The sequence below is a fragment of the Coregonus clupeaformis genome, chromosome 12 (assembly GCF_020615455.1).
Source record: "Coregonus clupeaformis isolate EN_2021a chromosome 12, ASM2061545v1, whole genome shotgun sequence".
Lineage (NCBI taxonomy): Eukaryota > Metazoa > Chordata > Actinopteri > Salmoniformes > Salmonidae > Coregonus > Coregonus clupeaformis.
Window position 1 is genome coordinate 45,209,255 of NC_059203.1, and position 24,433 is coordinate 45,233,687.

Genomic DNA, 24,433 nt, shown 5'->3' on the forward strand with positions numbered 1-24,433 from the left:
TGCTTAACCATTTTAATGGTTAGCTACTGTTCGAACTAAAATGGCTAATGAGCTAGCTAACTTTGACACATAGCTAGTTATTTGGTAGCTAATGGGACAATGTGCCTCTAAACTTGAACTAGCCTACACCCATTTGCTGCAGAAAATGGCAGCTTAACGTTATATTCAACCAGCACAACTTTGTCTACTTCAGCCTTTGTAATTGCAGTGTAACGTCTAAGTAATGCATAGTGCATTGCGTAGCTAGTACTACTGAGATAAATGGATAGTTAGCTAACGCTTAGTTGAACCAGCACTAAATGATGATTTTGAATATATATTTTCTTTGTTAACAGAGGCAAAATGCTGTTGCGTGTTCAGCTCGGGAAGAGCAGAAATACGTCAAGCTGTCTGAGCTGACATTCAATGCTTTCTTGAAAGAAGGTAGGTATAATAGGTTAAAGCAATACATATCACCCTAATGACAAAATAATACAGCATTAAGCTATTATCTTATGATATCTATTTAGGTCTATAGTCATTTCTGCTGTGCTTTATATTTTCAGTAACATAAAATCAGGTGCAGATCCTTGTCTTTCATCATTTTGTGAACACATGAGGCAACCTTAAGTATGAACTTGGATTCTTGTGAGAAGGGAATGCATGTTTTTCTTTTTTTCTTCTTTTTTTTAACAGTGTGTCTAAAATTCAACATACCAGAAAGCAGAAAGCCAGACATTAAGGTGTATGACCAGTCTGACACAGAAGTTGACTCAGATGTTTTTGAAGAATTAGTAAAGGAGTCACCTGGAACTTTCAGAATCATGCTGGGCAATGGACTTGGTATTCATTCATTCAATTAGTTTTTTAGTTTAAAGGCCAGAATGAGAACCTTTATTGTCTTAAAAATAACAGTTTATTGTAATATGTTTCTATGTTTTGCACAAATTTCATAATGAACAGATACCTCTCATTCATCATCATGCTCGGGTACATCTGATGACACCATCATTCTGAATTTCACTGTGTGTGACGATGTTGAAGAAGTAGCGGCTGGCGAAGGAAGCCAGCCTAAAAGGCCATGCCACATAAACTATGAGGCAAAAGCAGTAAGTGGTGAACATTGCTGTTAAGTCCAATCTGAATGTTGTTTCATCATGTGACAGCATTACATATTGTTTTACAATTACGGAAAGCACATTTCTTTCCACATATAGCTGATTGAAAAAAATCCTAACATCAAAGCCTGGTGGTGAACGCATTATGCAAGAGTATGGAAAAACCAAATCTCTGACAGATGCCACCAGAAGACAGATGATCAACATACTTGCTGCTGAGATGACAGAAACACATGGGTAAGCATTAAGCATATAGATGGGCTGTAAAGAAACATTGTTATTATTTTCCGGTTATTAATTATGTAAAATGTGTTGTGCAATATCAATTCAGTGTGATGTTAACTTTGAATTCATATGCTAGGACATCCCCCCCCAAAAGTGTCAGAGCACAGGGGATAGTAGCTTTGTTTCCCTATCTAGAAGACCCATACTCACAACATGGATATGTAAGTAAATGGGTTATTGCAACATTATGCACATATTCACTCTATGGAATGGGAATAGTACTCCTTTATAATTTATTTATAATAATATAGGATCATTACTACGATCCGGAGAGTGGTTCCGGATACCTTGCATGGCGATTGAAGACCATACAAAGAAAAACAGCAGAGGAAAGAGGTGCCTCAGTCAGCAAATCTCCTAAAGGTATGTTTTCTGATCAGTGACATGTAATTATAATGGTGACCTGTGAATTGTACAGAAAGGATTTCTTAACACTGTATTTTGTCTTAAGTTGGTGGGCCAGGCCGTGATCGTCAGCCCTTCACCTATGACAGAGAGCCATCTGATGAGGATGTGGAAGCAGCTATTGCTGTTTTGAGACACTCTGCTGATGAAAACACTGTCCGTGAGAAGATGAAAATGACCTTCATATATCGGCAAGCAATGGTCAACGATGAAGCCAAATCATCAGATGTCTTCTCGGTCTTCCCAAGATTTCTGGACACACCAGGACTGGTATGACAACTTAATTCACTGCATCACCAAAAATATCCAATGAAGAATAAGGTAACACTCATTATTTCTGTCTTTGTGTGTTACATTGCAGATAGAACAAGATTTCAGACTTCTGTTTGGTGAGGCCACAGCCAACAAATTCTTGGAGAAGTGGCCAACCACTTTCAAAGCAAAAGTAATAAAGGAAAGCCATGGACTTGTATCCACCACAGAACTCTTGGATTTGATGCGCAATGCTGAGTCAGCTGCTGAAGTTGAGAATGGTATGAATGAACTGTTTTACTTTTTTATGTGGATAATGTAGGTGTGCATTATATGTCCATAATGGTGCAAGTTGTGAATAAGAATGTTATGCTACGGCACAATGTTAACCAGGTTTTTATTTACTTATTTGTAGGCTGGGACAGTGACATGTCTGCCATCTTGCTGCTGCTACATTTGCTACCACCATCTGCACAAGGTAGAAAGAGGCCGGGAAAGATGTCTGCATATCAAGCTGTAGATCAGCTCATCAGATTTCAAAAGGTATGCTTAACAGTTGTTTAAAATATATATTCCATCATCTCAATCTTGTGCACAGTTTGAGGTGATCTTATCTATTGTCAGAGGTTAGTCACCAAAACAATTCTGTTGAATGTGTTTTTTTTGTAGGTTGGAACCAGTGTGCAGCAGCATCTTGACAACATCACCCAAAGCAGTCAGCCCTACCTTCTCGCCCAGGGATCCACACAGAGCAGCATTCACTCCTACTTCATTGTGGTTGACAAGCATGCTCTTCCATGCAAGGCAACAGGTTCAGTAGGAGCTTTTGACGAAGTCTTTAAAGCCCATTACGTATTTGGTACGTCATACAGTTCTTCCTTGAGCAGCTTTTTCACTTTTGTGCAAACAACCATCTATAACATCGACATGGGGGAAACAAAGGAGACTCCTAGAGTTGCTGAGTTGCGAGCAAGAATGGTGCGTTAGTTGAGATAAAACTATGAAGTGTTTTCTTTGCAAAAGTGACCATGGAAGTCCAAACAACCTTGTTAAGCACCTTAAGATAATTCATGGGCTATGTACAGGCAGGACTCTTTTTCTGAAATGTGGTCAAGAAGGATGCTCACGTTCTTTTGGTAGCTTTTCTGGTTTTAGAAAACATCTTAACAAGTGCCACGGAGAAAGTTTAGTAGATTCTATAGAAGATGATCTTTCAGACCCTCAAAGTACCGTCAACACCAGTAATATTTCTCATGTTGAAGTGTCGACTGAATGTTTAGAGGCTGAGTCAGAGTTATCTTCGCTATACATTGTAAATAGTTGTGCAGCTGTTATTTCTGATCTAAAGGCAGCAGGTGTTGGTCAAAGTACAGTAAATACTGTAGTGATTTCCATGGAAGAGATTGTTCAAGATATTCATCAGCATGCTAAAGAAACAGTGATAAAGCATGTATTTAGTAATGGAAGAGAAACAGAAATGTGCAAGAAAGTTGAGGCGTGTTTTGAGGGGTTAGAGAATCCTTTCACAGTTCTAAATTCGGAATACAAGCGATCAAAATTTATGACTGCCAAGTGGGAAATAGTAGAACCAGTTGAATGTGTGATTGGTTCAAGATTTGACACAAGACGAAATAAAAAGACTGGAACATATGATCAGGTAGTAGTTCAAGATAAATTCATGTATATTCCAATTTTATCTACACTGCAGTCAATATTTAAAAGTCAGTATTTTGCAGAAATGTTGCAAAGCTCAGCTACCAGCAACTCTAGACTGAGAGATATTTGTGATGGATCTTTTTTTAAAAGTCACCCCCTGTTCTCAACTGAGAAGCAGACAATACAGGTCCAGATGTTCTATGATGATTTTGAGGTCGCCAACCCATTGGGTTCCAAGCGAGGTATTCATAAATTGGGTGGAGTATATTTTACTTTAAGAAACTTCTATCCAAAATGGAATTCTTTTTTTGGCTAACATACACCTGTGCGCCTTATTTCATACTCAAGATGTTAAACGATATGGTTTTAGTGAAATTTTTGCTCCCATTGTTCGAGACATTAAAGTGTTAGAGAGCGATGGTATTGAGATTCCATTATACAGTGGTTATGTACGTGGCACTGTAGTACAGGTAACAGGTGATAATTTGGGTTTGCATAGTTTGTTTGGTCTGGTGGAGTCTTTCAGTGCAAGGTACTGTTGCAGGTTCTGTTTAGCAGAAAAGGAGGACTTTCAAACAGAATTCTCTGAAGATTCTTCCAAAATAGTTTTACGCACCAAAGATATGCATACTGCTCACTGTCAAGAAATGGCTTGTAATCCATCCCTTCCGTATGTTTTTGGTGTGAAAAGGTCATGCATATTAAATTCATTGAGGTATTTTCACACAACTGAGAACTTCTCAGTTGATGTGATGCATGATGTGTTAGAAGGGGTTGGCCAGTACGAATTGAAGTTATTATTTCTGTATTTGAATGAAAAACATGTTACATCAGGAGAAATACATTCAAGAATACAAAGTTTTGATTATGGTTTCACAGAGAGAAATAACAGGCCTGTGACTGTTAATTTAAGTGAAGGATCTAATGATCTGGGACTGAATGCAATTCAGTCCTGGTGCTTACTTAGGAATGTTCCTCTTATCTTTGGAGATTTGGTAACTTCTACTGACCAACACTGGGGCCTGCTTCTTTTATTATTGCAAATAATTAACATTATATTCTCGCCCATGTTATCTCAAGGTCTATGTGTATATTTAAAACATTTGATTGTTGATCACCATACACTGTTTAAGAAGTTGTATCCTCAGAAAAAACTTTTACCAAAGCACCATTTTCTTATCCACTATCCCCGCTGCATCCAGAAAATAGGGCCTGTACTTCATAGTTGGTGTATGAGGTATGAAGGCAAACATAATTTTTTCAAAAAACAGCTTAAATCGTTTAAAAATATTACCAAAACGCTGGCAAAAAAAGCATCAGAATCATATGGCATATAGTTGGCGAAGATCAACAACTTTTAGTCGGTTAGATATTGGTCCAGGAAAAATGGTGGCTTTAAATATGGTAAAAGGAGGTTCTGAAATTGCTTTGGCAATGCAAGTGCCCAGTAGCATTCAGGTTATGAAGGTTAATTGGGCTAAACATAATGGGTATGTTTATCGCCCACACTTGGTTATCTGTGGCGAAGTTGACTCTGAAGTGCCCTTGTTTTATCAGATTGAGTCAGTTCTGATAATGTGTGAAAAACTGTTACTACTCACAGTGCCTTTAGTTACAGTAACTTTTCAAGAACATTTCCATGCATATGAGGTGATCAGATCAAAGCATGATTTAGTTTTTTTTCATGTCGACAACCTGCACTACCCTAGACCTTTTGACATACAAAGGTCATATGGAGGAAATGACACAGCTCTCCTTGTTGTGCCATATTGCTTTCTCTGGTGAACATTTTTATGATGTTATACTTCTGTCATAGACAAGGCAATGGGTGTACAATGTAAATTCACGGACATTGAAATTATACTTATTTTTTTCAATAAATGTGGGTGCTCTCATCTTGTATTATTGTGCTTTGTTTTATTTGATAGTATTGATATTTCTATAATTCAGTAACACTACATCATATGATTTAAATAAAAAAATAAAAAACACTGTAGAGAAATGAAAAGTAAATATCATTACACTTTCAAGTGTCATTTTTTGAAGTAAAATTGTAGTTGACTTAACTCTATACAGTGTAATCATATTACTCTCAACAGTGTGATTAAACTACAGTGTTAAATATTTTGACACATTTCATTGTTATTTTTTACACAATATGGAGTAGAATTAACTCTAAAAGTTTTACACTGACCAAAGAGTACATTTTACACTGATTTTGAGTGGGACCAAATGTTATCTGAAACAGAGTTAAATTCAACTCGATAGGAGTTAAATTAACACTTCTGTTTTTACTGTGTAGGAAACTTTTGCGCAGCGCTTAAATATCTTAAGAGGCTTCTACTTACAGCATTTGAGGGTTATTCCAATGTGTGGCACAGATGACTACACCACATTTTATCACACATAATCATAACCCACGATCTATTATTGTCCCTGTACACTTAAGTTAAAAAAAGAATAATCCTAATTGTTTAGTTTGATGGTGAGAACACGTCCACTCGACTTCTTTTTCAAGTAGTGCAAGTTGTGATGGTTCAGCTCATCCTTGGATTGCTCAGATTGCACAACACGTATAATGATACCCCCTGCTGCTGCTCTAAGACCCATGTTTTAAGCACATACACATTAGAGGAAATGTAAGCATTTAACAGAATGTCACTCACAAGGTTATTACCTCTCTCAACTGCTTGCTGTGCATTTACATGATGCTGACCAAGCTACGAAACACAATCTACCACCAAACCAATGCGGGCTGCCATTTTCAGGTAGCCTCACCACCGGGGAATAACCGGAGGGATATCAGAGAATCTAGAGTAGAATTAGTAACTGAAATCTCCCTACATTCCTAATGATTTCCTGCAGTGCAGCACATTATAAAACATTAGCTTCAATCCTAGAGCAACCTAAATCAAATCTGTAATAAAGATAACTAGACTCACATCTCTGAAGTATTTATAAGTTAATGGTTGGCTGACTTCCCGTCTAAATCTAAATCATAGCTCAAAGCCTACATTAGTTTACAGCTTTTTTTTTTTTTTGGAATGAGCATGCCATATAAATACGTTTCTCTGTCTGGTTAAATGTCTGCGCAGCCCTTTCCTGCAGTCAAATGACCTAGTGGCCTCATGGGTGTAATGTTATTAATATTTGTCATAATTTCATAATAAATAAACATATTATTATTTTTTCCGCAGAAAATCTGGTGTTTATATGTCAAACAGTTTTGTTTTATTTCAGTCTTCTGTGATGTATATAACGTGTAATATTGGGATGCAAACTCAAAATGTAATACATTTCAACTCTATATCTGACATGGTACAGGTGTCTTCTTTTTTTAGGCCCATAACCATGTGTGTGAGGTGTAAACTTTTGTTTCAAAGTAGATTTGTTAAAGACTACCAAGAAACGCTATATATGACCCTGATTTAGCCAACTGCAGTAAAAGGTTAATCTTGTTTCTTGGATGTTACAGTATCTCTACTGCTATTATGGTCAGCCCAATGTTTATCTCTCTCCGCCAAATCAATACCAATCAATGCTGTTAGTATCCTGATTTGATTGCCTTGAGAGAGAGAGAGACTGAAGATTTTGTTAAACGTCCATGTTAAATGGCAGCTAATGGCAGTTCCACACTGAATTGTGGAATTATAGTGTAGATTGATGGAATCCTTTACCTGTACTGTGGGGAGGGGTTCCCCTCTGCCTCACATCTAATGGTAGTTTCCTGGTAAGGGGAGTTGATGGGTAGAATGAGGTCACTGGGCTCCGTCCTCCATCTTGGCCCTTGGAACAGGAAATCTTGTGCATGAGCTGGAGAACATAAGCAACACAGGCTGTAATACTCAGGCCTTTAACAATTGGCATTCGTCAATGTGTGACATTTCAGTAATCTAACAAGGATGTAACAAATGAGTCTGAACAAACAGGTAGAGGGTGAAAACTTGTGAATCTTGACATGCCAGCACTCGCCAACAGAGGTGACAAAAACTGGTGACAGTTATGACATTTTAAAAATCATGTCTATAATTGCAACATGGTAACTACGATTGTGACAGGGCCATTAAAATATTTGATTTGGAATAGACATAAGGAAACCATTATTTGATTAAATAGTGTGCTACTAACCCAAATAATTATAATAGCTTATCCATGAAAAACCTCAATGTTGGCATAACTATTCAATGTTGGCACAAATCTGAGCACTGCAAAAAGCATGGTGACGTTGAAACGTTAGTCACATGAATGCACCTGTGTGAATCCATCTGGTAGCAGGGCAATTTATGATAACCATCTGGTAGCAGGGCAATTTATGATAACCAACTACCCAGCAAACCAGGAACATTCCCAGGACATTAGCTAAGATATGCCCATTAAGTTCTAATTAGGGTTTGAGCTAAAATTAGGATGATAACGTCCCAAAAATATTCAAACAATATTTTTGATCACCAAATATTTTTTCCCAAAAAATGTTTGAAATGAAATATCATTGGAATGTTCTGCTAACATTCACTAAAATATTGTTCAAAACATCTGTAAAAACTACCACAGAACATTCCCCTAAGGTTAATGTAATAACACAATGTTCCAGTAATGTTCTTAGAACATACTGCCGCAACAAAATGTGGGAGCAATTGACCCTTCGCTATGTCCCGCCCCCCTTGGTTACTGTTGCAACCTTGGACAAAACATTTTCAGGAAGCCCAATTCCCCATTCAACCATTGGCGAAATCCCCTCACAATGATCTTAAACTGTGTTTCTTTCTTATGAGACCCTAGAAACTGTTTTTGAACAAACAATGAAATTAAACACTTGGGTATGTTGTGGTGGACTGTCATTACAATTGCTTAATGTGAACCTGGTAAAATGATGTTTGTAGTGTAGCTAGCCACTGAATGGCTCTGAGCTCACTGTCAGCATGCAGTCAAAGCTATAACCACTTTTGGACCTAACTATTGCACTCAAATCGTATCCTGATGTCGACAGCAGATGGGAGTTTCATAACATTCTTAACTTTGCTAGCTAACATACATTTTGAGAAAACAAGCTATATTAAGTGGCTAGCTAGTTAGCTTGCGTTAGCAACATTTGGTGGTCAGAGACTGAGAGCTAGCTAACCAGCTGAGCTGGCAAACAATGTAACAAAAGTATAATTTCGGAATAAAAAAAATACTCCATCAACAGGCTATGCATCTCAGGAATCACAGTAGCAATTACACCTGGTGCATTGTTCAACTATTCAGCCATTTAAACATAACTTTTTTAAAGAAAACTCTCAGTTTTTGCCATAGCCTTCATTGGCCTTCATGCGATTTAAACGTGAGCTTGTCAGAGGTGTCGGACTCGACGACAGTTGCTAAAACATTACAGGAACGTTCTGCTAATGTTCATGCGACATCATCCAAAGCATTCAAAACAACATGCAGGGAACATGTCCGCATAACTCTCATATAGTTATAGTGTGATGTTATTTACATTTACATTTTAGTCATTTAGCAGACACTCTTATCCAGAGCGACATACAGCTAATGAGTGCATACATTTTTCATACTGGCCATTTTAGGGGCCATTACGGCCACACAAGGGGGATACCATCAAGAAATTCAAGGCCCGGTGAGAATATTATCAAGTGCTTGTCAAATTGTGAATTAGAGACTGATGAAGTGTGTGCAGCCTGAGCAAGAAACAAAGCAGAGCTCATGCCTTTCATGCAACTTTTTTCAAATCATCTTTAGAGTCACATCATGCAGCCTTAGAATGTATTAAAAATCAAACTTATAGCCCAATGTTTGTATCACAACAAAGGTTGCCAAAATAACTAAATTAAGCATATAGGAGGACCTGTTTCTTTGTTAACCGCTCAACACAGAATAGCCTCATGTGTGCACTCACTCAGAAATCGTTTGGAGAAAATATCCTTTCTATTTTATTCAGCTATGTTCAATGATTGTTCCAATAACGTTCCCTGAACATACTTGAGCAATAAAATGTTGGAGCAATAGAAGTTGTTTTGAGAACAATTCTTAGAATATTCAGCTAATGTTGATGGAGATATCAATACACTAATACCTACACTACATGACCAAAAGATGCTCGTCGACCATCTCATTCCAAAATCATGGGCATTAATATGGAGTTGGTCCACCCTTTGCTGCTATAACAGCCTCCACTCTTCTGGCCACTCTTCTGGAAAGGCTTTCCACTAGATGTTAGAACATTGCTGCGGTGACTTGCTTCCATTCAGCCACAAGAGCAGTAGTGAGGTCAGGCACTGATGTTGGGCGATTAGGCTTGGCTCTCAGTCGGCATTCCAATTCATCCCAAAGGTGTTCGATGGGGTTGAGGTCAGGGCCCTGTTGCAGGCCAGTCAAGTTCTTCTACACCGATCTCGATAAACCATTTCTGAATGGACCTCTCTTTGGGCACGGGGGCATTGTCATGTTGAAACAGGAAAGTTGGAAGCACAGAATCGTCTATATTGTTATTGTATGCTGTAGCGTTAAGATTTCCCTTCACTGGAACTAAGGGGCCTAGCCCGAACGATGAAAAACTGCCCCAGACCATTATTCTTCCTCCACCAAACTTTACAGTTGGCACTATGCATTCGGACAGGTAGAGTTCTCCTGGCATCCACCAAACCTAGATTTGTCCGTTGGACTGCCAGATGGTGAAGCGTGAATCATCACTCCAGAGAACACATTTCCAATGCCCCAGAGTCCAATTGCGGCGAGCTTTACACCACTCCAGCCAACGCTTGGCATTTCGCATGGTGATCTTAGGTTTGTGTGCGGCTGCTCGGCCATGGAAACCCATTTCATGAAGCTCCCGACTAACAGTTATTTTGCTGACGTTGCTTCCAGAGGGAGTTTGGAACTCGGTAGTGAGTGTTGCAACCAAGGACAGACAATTTTTACGCGCTACACGCTTCAGCACTCGCCGGTCCCGTTCTGTGAGCTTGTGTAGCCTACAACTTCACGGCTGAGCTGTTGTTGCTCCTAGACATTTCCACTTCACAATAAAAGCACTTACAGTTGACCGGGGCATTACTAGCAGGGCTGAAATTTGACGAACTGACTTGTTGGAAAGGTGGCATCCTACATTGAAAGTCACTGAGGTCTTCAGTAAGGACATTCTACTGCCAATGTTTGTCTATGAAGATTGCATGTCTGTGTGCTCGATTTTATACACCTGTCAGCAACGGGTGTGGCTGGAATAGCCGAATCCACTAATTTCAAGGGGTGTCCACATACTTTTGTATAGATAGTGCATAATAACAAACAACAAACATATAAAGTTATAAAGTTATTTTGTAATGTTATGACATGATGTTCCAATAATGTTCTAAAAACATACTTTAACAATAATGGAAGTAGTTCTGAAAACATTGCTGCAATGTTCCGCTAATATTAATGTGCAGTATTATACAAAGATGCCAAACTTTTAAACAAATGTCAATCATGATATTTTATTATGGTATTGTTCAAACATAGTTATAGCTTTTTTAAAGAAAGGTCATCAAGTAAATCTGAACCTGTGATCTGCCAAAGGATTCCCTTTGCACTTAAGTCCTTAAACTATGATTCAAACTATGGCTTCATGTCTTTGTACATACTGTATGCAAATTTATGTACGTACACCTCACCACAATCTGTCAGGCAATAATTTTACATGACTTCTGAAATCAGGTTCATAGTGAAAATAAAGGTAAAAACATCCCAATTTTACAGTATATAAAAAGGATTGGTAGATTAAGAAATAATAGAGGAAACGTATTTTTCTAGATTTAGTTATCCTCTCTTTTGTATATTAGTGTTAGTCCCATCCCAGTGGCACAGTGGATTAATTCCAGGGATAACACTCCAAAGCTCCCAGGTTGCAACTAACAACAAAATAAGTAAATCAATGTCTAATCAACTGTCATTTGATTGCAAAAAACTGCAACATGCATTTCTACATAAAATATTGTACAAACAAATTCCTCAACAGTAACATAGCACTAACACATACACTAAACCTCCACGGACTGTTCAAAACTGTTTTGAATACTTATGTGTTGATTGTTGAGCCCCTTAAAGCCTACACATTCTGTATACTATATGTAAATTCAAAGTCCGCTTTGCTGTGGTTGTCTTTCAGTGGAGGAGAGAGAGAGAGAGAGAGAGAGAGAGAGAGAGAGAGAGAGAGAGTATGCATTTCTGTCCCAATCCCAGGTGACCACAAGGGCATAACGAGCCAGTGTGGCAAGAGGTTTGTGCTAAAATGCAGGCGCAGTTTTATCCCAAGGATCCTGATAATGATCTCTGACATGTCAAACACAGGAATAGGAATGGAATCGCAGATGTCCCTGGAGGCGCAAATGCAGTAGGCTGCTCGAGGGATGGTTGAAGGGCAACAGGGGAAGTAGCCTACCGTATATGAAAAACTCAATTTTAATCAATTTAACCTTGTCACTATGAAATATAATATGGTTGGTTGCAAATACTGTGTAGGTGTCTCTATCAGTTTCTTATCAACAGCAAAAGAGAAGATTAGATCTAGGCTAATGCAATGTAATGCAATACAGATTCTGTAGAATTGTGTAGTCAGTGCACAGTATGGTTCATTTCAGTTCATAGCGTCAAGCACAATCTAGAGAATGCCCAAAGCACTTTAAAATTATGTAGGCGACCCTGTAAGCATGAGATCTCCTACATTTCCATATGAGACCAAAGAGACAACATAGGGCACACACATCAGTGTCATACTGTCGACTTCAAACTAGTGCTCTATTGAGAGGTATTGCAGTACCGTTGCCAAAAAGGTATACCACCCAGCAAACCGGGAACATTCCCAGAACATTAGCTAAGATTCCCATTAAGTTCTAGTTAGGGTTTTATCTAACATTAGGATGATAACATCCCAAAAACATCCAGATAATGTTTTTCATAACTAAATCTTTCAATTAATATATTTATTTATTTATTAAATATCCTTGGAATGTTCTCCTAACATTCAGTGAAATGTTTTGCAGATCATCTGCAACAACCACCACAGAACATTCCCCAAAAGTTCTCATTAGGTTTCCAGCTAATGTAATAACACAATGTACCAGTAACGTTTTCCCAGCAAACCAAAAATGGTTCTGTGAAAGTTCCCGGAACATTCGTTAGGTCACGTCAAATGTTCTCATAACATGTATAAAACATTTGTCTGATGTTGCAAGAACGTTCCTATAACACATTTAATCTGTTCTTTAAAGGTTCCCAGAATGTTTCATTAGGTTGTGGTGAGCAGTTTGGTGAGATCGCTGTGGGGACATCACAAAATATATGCTCCCATAAAACAAAAAACTGTCCATGATTCTATAACGTTTCTTTTAGAGTGCATAAAACATTCACCTGATGTTACAATAACATTTTAATAACTCAAATTGTGTTCTGTGTCCTTATTGACCATATTTGACAGGCCACAGTTATCACCTGGTGGTGCAGTGGGTTAATGATTTGGCTGCAGATCTGAAGATTGCAGGTTCAATCCAAGATATTCTTTAACCATGTTTCTTTTGAAAGAAAATGTGAAATTGAGGCTCAGATATAGTCTACTAAAAGAGAGGATGCCTTTATTTCGTCCAGATTTATAAATCCAGAATGCAGAATTTAGACAAACTGTAAAAAATTAAACATTGAGTAGAAATTGACTGTTCAACTTTTTAAAAACGCACCCGATATAATTCCTACTTTGAAATGCTTGATATGGTTCCCCCTGGCTTATTTTTCATGATCTGACAAGCAAAAGTGATCCTAGATCAGCACTCATAGTCTAAATATGGGCCCAGGGGTACGCAGCATATAAAGAGCATGGGTGAAGTGATGGTGAATAACCCAGTTACCAGTATTTCCCTGGGTTAGTTATGTCTAAGAAGGCTAAAAAGACAGCATGGAACTCCTGTGTGACCATACTGCCATGGCTATATATTGTCAACATATGAAGTGTAAAAAATATGGTTGTGATTAAATGCTGTTCAAATGTCCTATGAATGAAATTAAAATGCCATGTGTCTCTATCATCTACAATTTGGTCTTCAAAAGCGAATTACCATTACATCTGTAGAGAAACATAATTGGGATGTATTCCAATCTGCTTTCTTATGCTTTAATTTGCATGCTGAGAATGTTGTGGTAATATCAGGTAAAACTTAAATATAACATTTTCTAAGTGTTCTTGTAATGTTCTGAGTGTTATGATTTCTATTCTATTCCTTTAAACATTGAACCGCTGTGGTTCACAACAATTCTGATTTCCAAAGGCGGAAGTTGGGAGAGTTTTTGTTCGGGTGGTTCAGTGAAACAATTTTAGTTTCTGAGGTAGAGGTTTTTGGTGAGGGAGGCCCTGCTCTCTCCGCTCCCAGATGCTTAGTCCATTTCATTCCGATCTCCTCTGCATTTTTGTAGCCATTTGCTACAGCCTGTCAACTATGCCTCTGCCTATCCCTGTTCTCTCCTCTCTGCACAGGCTACACAAACGCACCACACCGCGTGGCTGCTGCCTCTCCAACCTGGTGGTCCCTGCACGCACCACCCACGTGGAGTTCCAGGTCGCAGGCAGCCTCTGGAACTGCCGTTCTGCTGCCAACAAAGCTGACTTCATCCCAGCCTATGCCAACCTCCAGTCCCTCGACTTCCTGGCGCTGACGGAAACATGGATCACCACTGAAAACACCGCTACTCCTACTGCTCTCTCCTCGTCTGACCATGTGTTCTCGCATACCCCGAGAGCATCTGGTCAGAGGGGTGGTGGTACAGGAATCCTCATCTCTCCCAAGTGGACATTCTCAATTTTTCCCCTAACCCATCTGTCTATCTCCTCATTTGAATTCCATGCTGTCACAGTCACTAGCCCATTTAAGCTTAATATCCTTGTCATCTATCGCCCTCCAGGTTCCCTTGGAGAGTTCATCAATGAGCTCGACGCCTTGATAAGTTCCTTCCCTGAGGATGGCTCACCCCTCACAGTTTTGGGGGATTTCAACCTCCCTATGTCCACATTTGACTCATTTCTCTCTGCCTCCTTCTTTCCACTCCTCTCCTCTTTTGACCTCACCCTCTCACCGTCCCCCCTACTCACAAGGCAGGCAATACGCTTGACCTCATCTTCACTAGATGCTGCTCCTCTACTAATCTCACTGCAACTCCCCTCCATTTCTCCGACCACTACTTTGTTTCCTTTTCTCTCTCGCTCTCCTCCCACACTACTCACTCTGCCCCTACACAGATGGTAATGCGCCGCCGCAACCTTCGCTCTCTCTCTCCCTACTCTCTCCTCTTCCATCCTATCATCTCTCCCCTCTGCTCAATCCTTCTCCCTCCAATCTCCTGATTCTGCCTCCTCAACCCTCCTCTCCTCCCTTTCTGCATCCTTTGACTCTCTGTGTCCCCTATCCTCCCGGCCGGCTCGGTCCTCCCCTCCAGCTCCGTGGCTTGATGACTCATTGCGAGCTCACAGAACAGAGCTCCGGGCAGCGGAGCGGAAATGGAAGAAAACTAAACTCCCTGCCGACCTGGCATCTTTTCACTCCCTCCTCTCTACATTTTCTTCATCTGTTTCTGCTGCTAAGGCCACCTTCTACCACTCTAAATTCCAAGCATCTGCCTCTAACCCTAGGGAAGCTCTTTGCCACATTTTCCTCCCTCCTGAATCCTCCCCCCCTCCTCTCTCTCTGTGGATGACTTCGTCAACCACTTTGAAAAAGAAGGTTGACGACATCCGATCCTCGTTTGTTAAGTCTAATAACACTGCTGGTCCTGCTCACACTGCCCTACCCTATGCTTTGACTTCTTTCTCCCCTCTCTCTCCAGATAAAATCCTGCGACTTGTGACTGCAGGCCGCCCAACAACCTGCCCGCTTGACCCCATCCCCTCCTCCCTTCTCCAGACCATCTCCGGTGACCTTCTCCCCTACCTCACCTCGCTGATCAACTCATCCTTGACCGCTGGCCATGTCCCTTCCGTCTTCAAGAGAGCGAGAGTTGCTCCCCTTCTCAAAAAACCAACACTCGACCCCACTGATGTCAACAACTACAGACCAGTATCCCTTCTTTCTTTTCTTTCCAAAACTATTGAGCGTGCCGTCTTTAGCCAACTCTCTTGCTATCTCTCTCAGAATGACCTTCTTGATCCAAACCAATCAGGTTTCAGGACTGGTCATTCAACTGAGACTGCTCTTCTCTGTGTCACGGAGACTCTCCGCACTGCTAAAGCTAACTCTCTCTCCTCTGCTCTTGTCCTTCTAGACCTGTCTGCTGCCTTTGATACTGTGAACCATCAGATCCTCCTCTCCACCCTCTCCGAGATGGGCATCTCCGGCGCGGCTCACTCCTGGATTGCGTCCTACCTGACCGGTCGCTCCTACCAAGTGGCGTGGCGGGAAGCTGTCTCCGCACCACGTGCTCTCACCACTGGTGTCCCCCAGGGATCGGTTCTGGGCCCTCTCCTTTTCTCCCTATACACCAAGTCACTTGGCTCTGTCATATCCTCACATGGTCTCTCCTATCATTGCTACGCTGACGATACACAACTAATCTTCTCCTTTCCCCCTTCTGATAACCAGGTGGCGAATCGCATCTCTGCATGTCTGGCAGACATATCAGTATGGATGACGGATCACCACCTCAAGCTGAACCCTGGCAAGACGGAGCTGCTCTTCCTCCCGGGGAAGGACTGCCCGTTCCATGATCTCGCCATCACGGTTGACAACTCCGCTGTGTCCTCCTCCCAGAGTGCGAAGAGCCTAGGCGTGACCCTGGACAACACCCTGTCGTTCTCCGCCAACATCAAGGCGGTGACCCGCTCCTGCAGGTTCATGCTCTACAACATTCGGAGAGTGCGTCCCTGCCTTACACAGGAAGCGGCGCAGGTCCTGGTCCAGGCACTTGTCATCTCCCGTCTGGACTACTGCAACTCGCTGTTGGCTGGGCTCCCTGCCTGTGCCATTAAACCCCTACAACTCATCCAGAATGCCGCAGCCCGTCTGGTGTTCAACCTTCCCAAGTTCTCTCACGTCACCCCCCTCCTCCGCACACTCCACTGGCTTCCAGTTGAAGCTCGCATCCGCTACAAGACCATGGTGCTTGCCTATGGAGCAGTGAGGGGAACGGCACCTCTGTACCTTCAGGCTCTGATCAGTCCCTACACCCAAACGAGGACATTGCGTTCATCCACCTCTGGCCTGCTGGCTCCTTCCTCTGCGGAAGCATAGCTCCCGCTCAGCCCAGTCAAAACTGTTCGCTGCTCTGGCACCCCAATGGTGGAACAAGCTCCCTCACGACGCCAGGACAGCGGAGTCACTCACCACCTTCCGGAGACATTTGAAACCCCACCTCTTTAAGGAATACCTGGGATAGGATAAAGTATTCCTTCTAACCCCCCCCAAATTGTAAAGTGGTTATCCCACTGGCTATAGGGTGAACGCACCAATTTGTGAGTCGCTCTGGCTAAGAGCGTCTGCTAAATGACGTTAATGTGCCCCTGAGCAAGGCACTTAACCCTAATTGCTCCTGTAAGTCGCTCTGGTTAAGAGCGTCTGCTAAATGACTAAAATGTAAATGTAAATGTAATGATTTAACTGGATAAGAACCCAAATGCAGACAAGTACACCAAGCCAGAGAAGTTTTAACAGGTTTATTTACAATGTACAAAGTCCAGGTTTCCAAATATATGGGAAGAGCAAGTCCAGGTACAGGGAGGGTAACAGATCCAGATCAGGGCAGGTGTGGTACCGTAATGTCCTAGTGTCCGTGGTGAGTCCAAAAGAGAGGTCCGGTAATGGAGAGCAGGATGGTGGTGGCAGGAGTGAAGCGGAGGCAGGAGTCAGGTTCCAAATATCTGTGGCACAGGAGAAAAAGTAAATAGAACAGACCAAAAACACAAAGAGCAAAAATAACCAGGTTGAGTCGGCAGCGAGACTAACATGGTCGTCTTGACTATGATCTGACGATGAGTGGTAAGTTTGACCGGGTCTTAAAGGCTGAGGTGATATGGTGAATGAGCTGCAGCTGGAACCCTGACTCCCGCACACCAGACTTCACTCCTGCAATCAAGGACAGACAGAGGGGAGGGAGAGAGCAGAGAGAGCTACCTATCAGCAGTAGGCCTAACAGTACCCCCCCTCTACGGACGCCACCTGGCGGCCGACGGGGTTTATCGGGATGTAACCTATGAAACTCTCGGACCAGATCAGGATCCACAATGAAGCTCCTGGGCACCCAGGAACGTTCCTCGGGACCATAACCCTCCCAATCCACCAGGTACTGGAAACCACGACCTCGGCGGCGAACATCCAGAAGTCGCCGGACAGTGTAGACCGGACCCCCACCCACGATCTTGGGCGGAGGAGGGGGACGAGAGGGCGGGCACAAAGGGCTAACCGACACAGGCTTAATCTGGGAAACATGAAAGGTGGAATGAACCCGTAGGGAGGCAGGAAGCTGTAGCTTAACCGCGCAGGGGTTAACAATAGACAGTATCTTGAACGGTCCTATAAAACGAGGCGCCATCTTCTTAGACTCCACCTTCAATGGAAGGTCCCGTGACTTCAGCCATACCTCTTGACCAGGAGAGTAACCGGGAGCCTGGGACCGGTGACGGTTGGCTTGCCTCTGCATGTACGCCGAAGCTCGGGACAGAGCTACCCTGGCCTTCCTCCAGACCTTGAAGCAGCGGCGCATGTGGGACTGCACCGAGGGTACCGCAAGTTCCCTCTCTTGGGAAGGGAACAGGGGAGGTTGATAACCCAGAGCACACAGAAAAGGAGACAAACCAGAGGAAGCGTTAGTCAAGGTGTTATGAGCATATTCCACCCAGGGGAGCATGGAGCTCCATGACCCAGGGTTAGACCCAGTGACACAGCGAAGTGCGGTCTCCATCTCCTGGTTCGCTCTCTCGGCTTGCCCGTTGGTCTGGGGGTGATATCCAGAGGACAGGCTGGATGTAATGCCCAAAGCTTTACAGAAAGCTTTCCACACCTGGGAGACAAACTGGGGACCCCTGTCAGAGACAATATCCGTGGGTAGACCATGAGAGCGGAACACATGTTCAACCAAAATATCAGCCGTCTCTCTGGCAGTGGGCAGTTTAGGTAGGGCCAAAAAATGAGCGAACTTAGAAAAACGATCAATCACCGTAAGAATGACAGTCTTACCAGATGAGGGGGGAAGTCCAGTGACAAAATCCATAGCGATATGCGACCAGGGCCGGCTGGGTATAGGTAGAGGTCGTAGATGACCAGCGCTGGCCTGGGTGGAGTTCTTACTTCGTGCACATACCGTACAAGCAGCAATGAAGGCTCGAGTGTCCGCCTCCATCGTGGCCCACCAGAACTTCCGTCGCACAAAGTCAAGGGTCCGCGAAACTCCAGGGTGACAGGTAAGGGGAGACGAGTGAGCCCACTGAAGTACCTGGGAGCGAGCAGACTCAGGGACAAACATCCGGTTAGGAGGACCCCTCCCAGGGTCAGCTTGATGATGTTGAGCCTGTCTAACAATCCCCTCGATGTCACATGTGATGACTGCAATACTGCAGGTAGGAGGCAAAATGGGTTCAGGGTTACTACCAGTATCAACAGCCGAATGAACACGAGACAGGGCGTCAGGCTTGACGTTGCGTGACCCAGGACGGTAAGACAGAGAAAAATTGAATCTCCCAAAAATAGTGCCCACCTGGCTTGACGGGGGTTGAGCTGCTTTGCTGACTGGAGGTAAGCCAGATTCTTATGATCCGTCCAAACGATGAAGGGTTGTTCCGCCCCCTCCAACCAATGTCGCCACTCCTCGAGAGCCAGCTTAACGGCGAGCAGTTCACGATTTCCAACATCATAATTCCTCTCTGCCTGAGAAAGTTTCCTTGAGAGAAAAGCACAGGGATGCAGTTTGTTATCTTCAGGAGAACGTTGTGACAACACTGCACCTACCCCAGTGTCGGATGCATCCACCTCCACGACAAACTGGCGGTCGGGGTCCGGCTGCATCAGAATGGGAGCCGAGGCGAAGCGATGTTTCAGTTCTTCGAACGCTGATTCGGCCCCTTCATTCCAAGCGAACGGTCGTGAGATGGAGGTGAGAGCGGTGAGTGGCGCCGCAATGCGGCTGTAGTCCTTGATGAACCTCCTATAGAAGTTCGCAAACCCCAGGAATCGTTGAAGTTGTTTGCGGGTAGAGGGAGCTGGCCAGTCCGTGACAGCAGAGATCTTAGCTGGGTCCATCCGCAGCTCCCCCTGAGCTATGATGTAACCCAAAAAAGAGGTCTCAGACACATGAAATTCACATTTCTCCATCTTCACAAACAGTTTGTTCTCCAACAACCTTTGCAACACCTGGCGCACATGCAGTTCATGTTCCTGGGAGGACTGAGAAAATCAAGATATCATCCAGATAGACAAAAACAAACCGATTCAACATGTCCCGAAGGACATCATTGACTAGTGCCTGAAAAACAGCAGGGGCATTAGACAACCCAAAAGGCATAACCCGATACTCAAAATGTCCCAAGGGTGTGTTGAAGGCAGTCTTCCATTCATCACCCTTACGAATGCGCACCAGGTGATACGCATTTCGTAGATCCAGTTTCGTAAAGATGGTAGCACCATGAAGGAGGGGAAAAGCAGAATTAATCAAAGGCAGAGAATACTTGTTCTTAATGGTGATGTTGTTAAGTCCACGGTAATCAATACAGGGTCTGAGGGTCTTATCCTTCTTAGCAACAAAAAAGAATCCCGCTCCTACAGGTGACGAGGAAGGACGCATAATACCTGCCGCCAAGGAGTCCCGAATGTAGTTCTCCATAGCCTCCGTCTCCGGCCGGGAGAGATTGTACAGGCGACTGCTGGGGAGCGGGGCTCCTGGCTGGAGGTCAATGGTGCAGTCGTAAGGCCGGTGAGGAGGAAGAGAAGTAGCTCTGTGTTTGCAGAAAACGGATGCCAGGTCATGATACACGTCAGGAACAGCAGAAAGATCCATGGACTCCAGTGGAGGTTGAGGCACAGTACTGGCAGGAGTCTGAGCAGAACACAAACAATTCACATGACAAAATGTGCTCCATGAAACAATGCTACCTGTCACCCAATCAATGTGTGGATTGTGTTTTATGAGCCAGGGGATACCAAGGACCAGGGGAGTCTGTGGGCAGTCGATAATATGGAATTGAATGTTCTCCTGATGATTTCCCGACACTCTAAGACAAACAGGAACAGTCTGATGGGTAATGCGGGTCAACAATTGTCCATTTAGACCCTTAGCCTGCAGCGGACAGTCCATAGGAACAGTCTCCAAATCCATTTGTTGAGCCCACTCTCTATCCAAAAAGCTTTCGTCGGCACCAGAGTCAATCAGCGCACTAACAGAGAAATTCTGGGACTGCCACTGGAGGGATGCCTGGAGCAGAATGCGGGGAGAAGAGGAAGAATCCGCTGCTCGGCTCACCAAAACTTCTCCCATTAATGATGAGCCGGCCCTTTTCCCCGGACCGAACTGGGCAGGAAGGAACGAAATGACCAGCTTCTCCACAACACAGGCAGACCCGAGCCTGAATACGACGTGCACGCTCCTCTGAGGACAACCGTGCACGCACCCACCTCCATGGCTTCGGGTTCAGTGCTCCTCGTATCGACTCGGGAAGACACGGCTCTCTCCGTAGGGACGATGCAGGGAGGAGTTTGTTGATGACAGACAGGTTGCTTGGAACTAACACTCCTCTCCCGGCGGCGCTCCCGAATCCGATTATCCAACCTGATAGTGAGTGAAATAAGATTATCCAGCGTAGGCGATTCATCATATGACACCAATTCATCTTTTAAGGTCTCAGACAAAGCATTGATGAACACTCCTTGTAATGCCTCGTCATTCCAACCACTCACTGCTGCTAAAGTCCGAAACTCCACTGCCATCTCCGCCACACTACGAGCCCCCTGCCGAAGAGAAAACAGCCGTTTCGCAGCCTCCTTGCCTCGTACGGGGTGGTCAAAAACCTTCCTCATCTCCGTGGTGAAGGCAACGTAAGCGTTGCAAATGTCCGACTGACTCTCCCAGACCGCGGATCCCCAGGCACGAGCGGAACCGCTAGTAGAGTTGATAAGGTAGGCAATACGGGCTCTTTCTGAGGCGTAGGTGAGGGGCTGTTGTTCAAACACTAACGAGCATTGAGTCAAAAAATCGCCACAGGTTCCCATGTTCCCGTCATAGCGCTCCGGAGCAGGAACAAAAGGCTCTCTGATCTGGGCTGAAGGGGTAGTAAGGGCAGATACTTGATTGGAGAGTAATTGAACCTGATTAAGCAGCACCTGACTGTCCTCAGCAATCGTTTTAAACAGGGTATCATGTTGGCCAAGTAAAATGCCCTGATTGGCTATGGCAGTCCAAATTTGAGTGCACTCTGGGGTGGTATCCGAGCTACTGTCTGCTGGGTTCATGTTGGTCAGATCATACTGTTATGATTTAACTGGATAAGAACCCAAATGCAGACAAGTACACCAAGCCAGAGAAGTTTTAACAGGTTTATTTACAATGTACAAAGTCCAGGTTTCCAAATATATGGGAAGAGCAAGTCCAGGTACAGGGAGGGTAACAGATCCAGATCAGGGCAGGTGTGGTACCGTAATGTCCTAGTGTCCGTGGTGAGTCCAAAAGAGAGGTCCGGTAATGGAGAGCAGGATGGTGGTGGCAGGAGTGAAGCGGAGGCAGGAGTCAGGTTCCAAATATCTGTGGCACAGGAGAAAAAGTAAATAGAACAGACCAAAAACACAAAGAGCAAAAATAACCAGGTTGAGTCGGCAGCGAGACTAACATGGTCGTCTTGACTATGATCTGACGATGAGTGGTAAGTTTGACCGGGTCTTAAAGGCTGAGGTGATATGGTGAATGAGCTGCAGCTGGAACCCTGACTCCCGCACACCAGACTTCACTCCTGCAATCAAGGACAGACAGAGGGGAGGGAGAGAGCAGAGAGAGCTACCTATCAGCAGTAGGCCTAACACTGAGGACCTCCAAGACAAGGTCAAATGTATATTGCGTGAACATCAATGGAATATTATGTTAAACCTAAAACAAATATGTTATGAACGTCATAAAAACTGACTTATTGAATTCTTACAAAATTAAGGGAATGTCCTGTACAACCTAACTTAAACATTGTATGAATGTCATCACAACTGAGCATATTTTGTGTTTTGGAAACCTATCTTTTGTAATGTACCCACACTTTCCATACACAACCTAATTACATGTTCTGGGAACCTTTAAAGAACTCAGGAAGGCTGTTCTGTCAACATTCTTGCAACATCAAAGTAATGTTTTCTGCACCCCGAAATAACATTATGTGAATGTCAGCACAACCCGACAGTTTTTGTGTTTTGGGAAAAAATCTCTTGTCATGTACCCACAATGTTACCACATTCTTGTACTATCAGGTAAATGTTTTGCACCCTAAAATAATTAAGTGATAATGCCCGAGAAGCCGGTGTTTGGACGATATATTGGCACGGGTGTTGTTAGACCCGCGATGAAGTGGAGGGCCGGTAACCATGTCAATATATTCTAAACTCCGGCTTCGAGGGCATGATCACTTTTATACAATGGGTTACCAACATATTCAAATAATGATTGACATATTTCATTAAAAACGTTAAGTCCCGACACAAGTCTAGGGTTGCTACCCAAGCAGGCTGGTCGTTCATTCTATTGGTTCGGTTGCCAGAGACGCGACCCACTCTTTCAGTCTTTTTGTTCTGTATCTATGGACACGACCCAGTCGTTCGTTCTAAATGTTCCATTGCCATATTGGCTGGCAACGTTCTTATCCCTTGCTTGCTTGCTACCTAGCCAACTACGGCTAACTTACAGTCACGTCAAACAGTGCAGCCAGAATAACAACAGTAGTGGCATTTGCATTTGTTTAAGCTGTTTTCTAGTGACATTTATTTGGACACATCCATAACAATGAGCAAATGAGGCGCGATTTCGCCTGGCATAGAAAATGTGCTCTCGTCAGGACACTGTTGTTCAGAGGAGCTAGCCAACAACACAGCTAACACAATCTTTTCAAACTGAAGCTGGAAATACTGCAAACTAGCTGCACTTCGTTTCATTTGACATTTTTTCAATTGACATTTCTTTGTATATATCCATAAAAATGATTCCAGCTGATTCATGACTTCGACTGGCTGAGAAACGCTGCCTGCCTGTCTGTCTCGTCCCGACTCCCGACACGTTCATTACAATGGGACAGCAGGAGATCAAATTTGAATATTGAAACAATGTTGCAAATGTCGGAGAGACAGACTGCAAGGTTTATAAAAATCTCCGCTGTTGAAAACTAAATGTTAGTCTAAAAGAAATGTGAGATAATGTCTAGATGCTTTTTATAGTGGAGATCAAGTTTATAAAGTGCCTGGCTGGGCTGATGAGACAGTGGATTGCACAGTCAAATGGAACAGAGTAAATAGGCATTTTAACATCATAGATTTACCTGGTGGTAACTTGTGGAATAGACACCGGCTGGAATGCGGTTTTAACCAATCAGCATTCAGGATTAGACCCACCTGTTAAACATTGTATAATCACCCACGCAACTGGACAGTTTTTGTGTTTTGGAACAGATCTTTTGTGATGTCCCCACAATGTTCCCACCAGACAGTTCCCACAACCTAATGAAACATTCTGGGAACCTTTAAAGAACAGACAAAATGTTTTCTGGGAACATTCTTGTAACATCA

General features: G+C 43.2%; 2 protein-coding genes across 3 annotated transcripts in view; one reads left to right on the forward strand and one right to left on the reverse strand.

The window, feature by feature from the left end:
- The window catches only part of LOC121578280 (contactin-3), an 83,811-nt gene that overhangs the window by 47,927 nt on the left and 11,451 nt on the right, over positions 1-24,433 (reverse strand). The window contains exon 3 of the mRNA XM_041892537.2: positions 7,373-7,508. Within this exon, the coding sequence (XP_041748471.2) occupies positions 7,373-7,508 (136 nt within the window). The remainder of the gene's footprint in view (positions 1-7,372; positions 7,509-24,433) is intronic.
- Positions 364-5,569, forward strand: LOC121578283. Of its 2 annotated transcripts, XM_045223886.1 has the most exons (10): positions 364-423; positions 676-822; positions 943-1,088; positions 1,197-1,334; positions 1,459-1,543; positions 1,634-1,745; positions 1,834-2,057; positions 2,149-2,320; positions 2,455-2,582; positions 2,709-5,569. In XM_045223886.1, the coding sequence occupies exon 10, from the start codon at positions 3,040-3,042 to the stop codon at positions 4,009-4,011; it is 972 nt and encodes a 323-aa protein (XP_045079821.1). In that variant the 5' UTR covers positions 364-423; positions 676-822; positions 943-1,088; positions 1,197-1,334; positions 1,459-1,543; positions 1,634-1,745; positions 1,834-2,057; positions 2,149-2,320; positions 2,455-2,582; positions 2,709-3,039; the 3' UTR covers positions 4,012-5,569. The 2 variants fall into 2 exon arrangements, with proteins under 2 accessions (XP_045079821.1, XP_045079820.1); XM_045223885.1 differs by lacking the exons at positions 364-423; positions 676-822; positions 943-1,088 and having other exon boundaries at positions 2,709-3,997.